This window comes from Poecilia reticulata, linkage group LG12, assembly GCF_000633615.1.
Source record: "Poecilia reticulata strain Guanapo linkage group LG12, Guppy_female_1.0+MT, whole genome shotgun sequence".
Lineage (NCBI taxonomy): Eukaryota > Metazoa > Chordata > Actinopteri > Cyprinodontiformes > Poeciliidae > Poecilia > Poecilia reticulata.
This window is the reverse complement of record NC_024342.1, coordinates 25,840,301-25,847,546: the sequence shown is the minus strand read 5'-3', so window position 1 is coordinate 25,847,546 and position 7,246 is coordinate 25,840,301. Positions and strand designations below refer to the sequence as shown.

Sequence of the window (7,246 nt, the reverse complement as noted above, 5' to 3'; positions counted from 1 at the left end):
AGTGTTTTTGTTCATTTAAAGCCAACAGTTGCAGTAGTTTAATCTTCCATAGAGGCTGCAGTCCCGCGCCGTGGCCACTAGGGGTCACTGACTCCTTTACTCAGTGGAAACCCGTCAGGAGTTTGTCTCGTGTGTATTTCAGCCTCTTCAGCTTCATGGTCTCTCTTGGTTTCCTCATCATGAGGAGTTCGGTTTATTGAAGCTGCTGATGGCCCTTCAGCGTCTCTGCTCAATATTAGTTGATGAAAAACGCCTGTTGCTCGGCAACAAAGTGAATCAACTCGTCAGATCTTTTTTTAATTATTAATATGTTTCCAGTTATGGAGGGAAACAGCATTTCCTGATTAAATGGGAGAGCATGAGAAAAAGAAATGGAGTTGTAAAGGAAGATGGAAAGATTTGCATCTATAAAAAGGAAATCTAAGATGAAAATGTTTTTAAAATAATTAATATTTTACTGGATAAACTCCAACAGGAACCTCAGAAGCTTTTTTAGCTTAAATACAATGAAAAGCAGCTCAACTAAGACATCTTTCAGATTTAATGAAAACCAGGCATCATTTGCCTTCCATTCCTCAACAAAGCATATTTTTATGGAGGACTGATTCTACCAAAATTGTCAAAAATAAATTAATATTAAAAAGGTGTTAAAAATGGCTGGATAAAGTAAAAACTGTGACAAATATTGAATCCAAAAAAATTTAAAATAGGAACTTTCCCAACTTATTTCATTATAGGTGTGATACAAATTAGTATTTGATAATAATTTTTTAACATTATCGCAATTAAATGTTTCTATTTTATTTCCATGTTATTGTTTTATTAATTGACTTATTTTTATTTCATTATTTTTCTTAAATATAATGACTAACTTATTAACTTTTCAGCAAGATATTTGAGTTTTTTCTAAGTTAATAATTCCTTATTATAGAAGAAAACGGTATGAATTCCAGTGGTAGATTATTTCCCTTATAACAGGAACTTATTTTAATCATTAAGCAACAGTTCACTTAAAACAAGCACTTATGTCCTGCTGAAAAATTACTTTTAACTTAGTTTTGTCTTATTTCAAGTACAGGACTAAAACAATTAATCATGATTAATCAATGGGTGAAATAATTGTAAACACATTTTGTCACTGATTAATCGTTAACTGGAGTGTACAGAGTAAAAAACATATTGAATTGAAACAAGCTCTTACATCCTGCTGAAAGGTTACTTGCAAGTTAGTTTTGTCTTATTTCAATTGCAGAGCTGAAACAAATATTTGCGATTAATCGATGGTTCAAATAATTGTCAGATTATTCAGTAGTCGATTAATCTTTAACTGAAATTTCCAGGCTTAAAAATAAACGTAATTAAGCCCAAACTGGACAAAAACGCCTTTGCTGTGAGTTTGTTTTAGTGTAATATTTACAGTAGAATCGAGACCAAAGCTTTTGGTGAGATGTTGTGTTTTTGCAGTGCAGAGCTGAATGGTGCCAGCTGGTTTTGATAAAGTGACTATCAGTGTTTTCATCACGTTTTGTTTGCTCTCCATCTAAAGTTTTATGCCGTTTTCAGCTCATCACTCACCTTCTTCTCTCCTCCCACTCTTCCTCTCCGACCTCTGGCTCCCTCCTCCTCCTCCTCCTCCTCCTCCTCCTCCTCGCAGTGTGCTGCCAGTCTCTGAGCTGGAGAGACACTCAGACAAACCCTGCAAACACTTTTTCTGGGGGGAAAAAAAAAGCAACAAAAAAAAAAAACTTTCTTTGCTTCTTTTATGTTCTGGACTTCACCACAGAGCGATGGCGTTTTTCCTCAGAAAGAAAGCAGCGATGCTCCAAATCTACCTCCTGGCTTTTGTCGGTAAGCGCTCATGAAGCTGCAGAATAACGACACTTGCCGATGATTCATACTTACCGTTCCGTCTGTTTCTCTCCGTCTCCAAGCCGCAGCTCGGGCCCACAGCCGGCTGCTGCCAGGTTCCTGTAACTTTGAGTCCAACACCTGCGGATACACGTCAGACGCGGACTTTACCAGCTGGACTCTGCACAGAGACGGTACTTTCATTCCCTACTGCATCTTTAAAGCTACTGTGTGTAACTATAACCAGAAGGACATGTTTGTTTTACACATTATTTAAGATTGTCACCATGTTGTGACAGTTTTACATCATAAATATCGATTTCCTCCACCTCCTCCCCGAGCTGCTCGCGACCAAAAGCAGCCAATCAGAGCAACTTACCAGATAAACAGTTTTTCCGCTATGCTAGCTGAAGCCTACAGGATCTGTTCTGGAGGCATAATCYCTACCATTAATGTGCTAAAATGTGTTTTTCCCACATTTGTTGAGACTGTCACTGTGTTGTGAAATTATAATATATAACAAARATCGCTCTCCTCCTAGAAAAAAACAAAAMAAAMAAAACAATAAGAACAAACTTAACGTTTTCTCACCGTCAACGGTGGCTATGCTAAATGCCGTTAGCATTTATGACAGGCTATGCTAGCTCCATCATAGCAGAGAGCAAAATAAGTAACTGTGTCTATTTTTTAAATGAAATTATAATTCTTCTAATGAATAATAAGTGTCATAAAGTAGACCAAAGATGATACACTTTGTTCCGTACCATCAGATATGTTGGTATGGAAGATATGTTTTTTCCCCACATTTGTTAATACTGTCACTATGTTGTGAAAGTATATTTATATAATAAAGATTAATCTCCTTCATTTCCTCCTCCTATTACCGAAATGAACCGACCAAAAACAACCAATCAGAACAAAGAACTTAACATTACAGAAAAACTGTTTATCTACATTAATCTACGGCTATGCTAACTAGCCTTAGCATTCATGACATGCTGTGCTAGCTGCATCTGGTAGCTTCTAGCTACATGCGCTGAAGAAATACTTCCAGTTTATTAAAACATACATCAACAAAGTGTAACATATTTATTTACATTAATTAAAATAACACTTGTTATAAGATGGCATATTTTCCAAGACGATGTTATAACTTTCTTAGTAATAATAATTGTCATAATTTAGTTCAAATATTGTAATTAKWAAGTACATAGTAACTACAAGTCTAACTGATCCTGAACCGCCATCTTGGTAGGCAACCACAGAGTAGTCAAAAATTGTAATCAAGTAATAGTTGTAATGTGYTTATATTGTTYATAAATCAGATAAGAGGCGAGAGATAGTTTTAAGATGGTGGCTTATTTTCCGTTGTCATAGCAACTCCATAGCAACTGTCATGGCAGTTACAGATGGCTACTATTACACACAAAAACCAAAAAGGAAGAGGAGCTCAAATTTTCTTCTGATTATCTAGCTCATTTTTTTATATGTCTTTTTAAAAAAAAATAAAAGTCACATTCCGCAGCTTTAAGGATGCAGAATGTAACTTCAAGATGCTGTTACTGCTGCTGATTTCTTGGCTGAAGCACTAAAGCCCTCTGTAGGAAAAGRTCCATCTGGTCTGCATTGACTGCAGCATCAGTGAACATCTGGAGAGAGAGAGAGAAACGGCACATTTTGGCTTCCCCTCGGGTTTGTAGTGCAGCTCATATGAATGAGCTCAGTGCATCCCCATATCGAAGTTATGTCAGCGTTTATTTGTGTAGCTCACAGCCTGATGAATGGAGCTCAGATCATGTGATTACAGTGATTACTCTGTCATTTGTTGTGCATTCATGTTTCTGTGCTGAAAAACAAAATTCGCGCTCAGCGTTAGGAAGACGGCTGCATGAACGCCTGGAGCTAGCGCAAACAGCTGGACTGTGTCAAGTTAATTGACATGGAGTGTGGCCTACTTCAAGGCCACACTTCAGGTCACTTTATTCATGACGTTTCAAGATAAGCAAAGGTTGCCGTTTCTTTTAACCTCACCATATCTGAACATTAAGGCAGGAAAACCATAAATACATATGGTGGTTGGGGAATCCTGCTGTTTGAAACTGCTTTAACCGCTGTAGTGCCAAGTTTATTTTTATTTCTTTTACACCAAATACACCTGGACACGTACGGGTTGGCAACAGAAGTAAGCCGGTAGCAAAAACAAACACCAACTGGCCATAAATGTGCACTTTCCTGTGATGCTAAAAAGCTTGCTAGCTAGTGAACATGCTTAATATTCACTTGCTAGCTACCTAGCTCAAATGTTTGCCTGAGGGAAAMATCCAGAGAAAAACAYAAGCTACATATAATATACAAGACTAAATTATAACAGTGTATCAGTGCCCTTGTAGATAGAAATAAAAGAAGAGTAAATTTCCACCACAACTTAATCTTGGAATTAAAAAAAAAGAGACATTTTCTGCCTTTCAAAAAAWGGAAAATATTATAGCAAAAAACTCTGAAATTTTGAGATTTATTTCTGAACTTTTCTAGTTTTTGAAATTTCCATGTTTTAATTTTTCTAGAAAATGTATTTAGATGAACTCTGAAATGAACATGTTTTCACCACAGCTTGCTACCGCTTCTGAGAGGAGCGGCCATATTGGATCCTCAAGTCGATGTTTGAAAAGCATTTTATATTAATAGAGTTTGAAAAACTCTACGACTTCCTGCAGGCAGTGCAGTTAATTTTCTTTCCTTCGGAAATCGTGATTTCTGAGTTTTTACTACAAATGAAACATTTGAAGCATTGGTACAAGCTAGCAACCAGTCATGCTAGCAGCTAACCACAGAATGCTAATGTTTTAGCGTCTCCTGTACTAATTAATGTGAAAACGTTTGTATTTTACATTTGCTTACATTGTAACTGTTAACTTAAGTAAACTCTGTTGCTCTGGGCTTAGCTTTGTAACGTGACCATAACTTGTTTTAGCTTTTTTTAAGCTTAATATATTAAATAACTACTTTTCAGAAATTCTTAAGTGCTAAAATAGATATTCTGTAATCATCATTGCATCACCAGTAAACCAGACAGCGCTGGAAAAACGTCTGTAAGCTTTTCTGTGTTTCCATCCATCATCATTGGTTGAAGTTGACTAAAAACTGCCCCGCTGTGGCAGCATGACTCATGACTCAGTCGCCTTTCCTCCAACTGTTTCCATCCTGGTTGCTATGTCCTCAGGCTTGTTRTAAAACCTCAGTGGCCTTTAATTGTCGATTTCTTCTCCTTTCTTCTGCTTTTGTTTATGCTCTTTTTACACCAAACATCACGAGCAAAGCCATGCTGACTACTGTTGACTGGATGCGGTTAGTTGATATTTATTGACAAACGCCAATGAAATGAGTTTCCTATTGAGTGGCTGCTYKGAGTCTCGATTCTTGGGTGTTTTCCTCTCGTTCTGCAGAGCTGCAGGCTGCAGAGCATTCCACAGGGSCAAATAATAAATGACAGACCACTGAGAGCTCAAATGCCCTGAGGCTCACAGGGGTCACGAAGGAGGATTCATGCTGAACTGAGTCAGAGACTTATGACTCTGGGTTTTAAATCCTGATCTGGATTATCATACTCACTTCTGTATATTGTTTCAGAGCCTCTAATATAAACAGCATTTAGTTTGTTGGGGTTTTTCCCAAGGGGAAATCYGTTCTCCTTTTTGACTGAAATTAGCTATATAGTCCATATTTCCGTATTCTATGTAAMTGGGCGCTGAGGGACGGATGCTGCATTTGTTTTGGATAAGATGTCGGAGCTTGGAATGCACACCGGAGTGTTGGAGTTGGAGGAAGTTCTGGAAATTATGTCGCTTTTAAAGCTGCAGTATGTAACTTTGATACAGAATATGAGGTGAAGATTGATCTCCTACACCTCCACCTTGAACTACTGAAGAAAAGCATCGCTCCCCACCAGAAACAACCAATCAGAGCCAGAAGGCGGGTCTTAGGGCTGCCAATCAAATTCATGTACTCATTGCCAAATGTGCTGGTAGTACAGAATAATGTATATTTTTCATCATTGGTGGCCATACTAACTAGCCTTAGCATTCACAACAAGCTATGCTAGCTGTGGCATAGCATAGAGCTATTAGCAATGGGTGGATTGGTTGTTTCCAGTTAGCACTGGGAGAAGGCTTGAATGCAGTAATCAGAAATATTAGTTTCGCTAATGCTATACCATATACATATATAAAGTGCTATACCAACATGGTATTTAGCTGAAGCTAATGCTAAAGCGCTAAATTCAGTCACCTCTGACACAACATGTGTTACAACACAGTACATCCTCAAGCGGATTAAATTTGCTATTGCACTCTTTCCTGTACGGTTTGATTCTTTGTAATGGTWTCATAGTTGTAGTATTGCTAACTCTGTTGCTAATTTTGTTTAGCCTAGCTAACCACGGTAAGGTGGTCAGTAAGCACACAGGGCATCAGCAGATTTTAAACTACAGCCTGTAGTTATGAGCAGGAAACTGAACTGCTGAATAAATAATCTCCTCACTTCAAAATAAGAGCATGAATATAAACTGCTAGCTACTTGAAGAATTCTTAACAGTTTATAACTAAAAGTTCAACACAGATGTTGAACTTTATTCAGTGGAAATTTATGAAAAATTAGCAATTTAGAATTTATTTAAAGAAATGTGATTAAGGGTTGATAAGTGTGCTAAACATTCTCGAAGTTAGCAAAAATGCTTAGCAAACAATTGGCTTTGCTATTAGCATATTAGCAGAAGTAATCACTGACTGTTGTCAGTGTCTGGAAATGTAAACTTCTGTTCACATTGAATTGAAAAGTGGAAAATATTGCTTTAGATAATAGTTTTATATAAATATCCTGTCTATTCTGTTTTGTTTAGGACATTTTGTTGCCGTGGAAACCGCGAGTGACGACGTGGAGGGCAGCTCAGGTTCTGGTATCGAACCAAAGAGAGAAGTGACGGGAATCCTGCTGAGCCCGTCCCTGGAGCACGACGAGTGGAGCTGCGTGCGGCTGGTGTACCAGATCGCCGAGTCGGGTCACATGGAGGTTCTGCGGCGCAGCGAGGGGCGGAGCTTCGACACGCCGCTGTGGAGCAGCAGGACGCCATCAGACAGCTGGGTCATCGCCAGCGTGGACCTGCACAACGCCACCGAGCCGTTCAGGGTGAGGAGGGGGCCCATCCAACCGCTCATCCAACCGTACAACAAAACATCCAACCGTACAACAAAACATCCAACCGCTCATCCAACCGTACAACAAAACATCCAACCGTACAACAAAACATCCAACCGCTCATCCAACCGTACAACAAAACATCCAACCGCACATCCAACCATCCAACCGTACATCCAACCGCTCATCCAACCGTACATCCAACCAT

General features: G+C 38.6%; 1 protein-coding gene across 2 annotated transcripts in view; it reads left to right on the top strand.

Annotated features, from left to right (window-relative positions):
• Nucleotides 1-1,651: 1,651 nt before the first annotated feature.
• Nucleotides 1,652-7,246, top strand: part of LOC103474074 (MAM domain-containing protein 2) — a 15,251-nt gene continuing 9,656 nt past the window's right edge. The window contains exons 1-3 of one of the 2 annotated variants that reach the window (XM_008424798.2): nucleotides 1,652-1,848; nucleotides 1,932-2,042; nucleotides 6,743-7,029. In XM_008424798.2, coding sequence (XP_008423020.1) covers nucleotides 1,788-1,848; nucleotides 1,932-2,042; nucleotides 6,743-7,029 — 459 coding nt within the window. In that variant the 5' untranslated portion in view covers nucleotides 1,652-1,787. The remainder of the gene's footprint in view (nucleotides 1,849-1,931; nucleotides 2,043-6,742; nucleotides 7,030-7,246) is intronic. The other variant, XM_008424797.2, reaches the window with a different exon arrangement.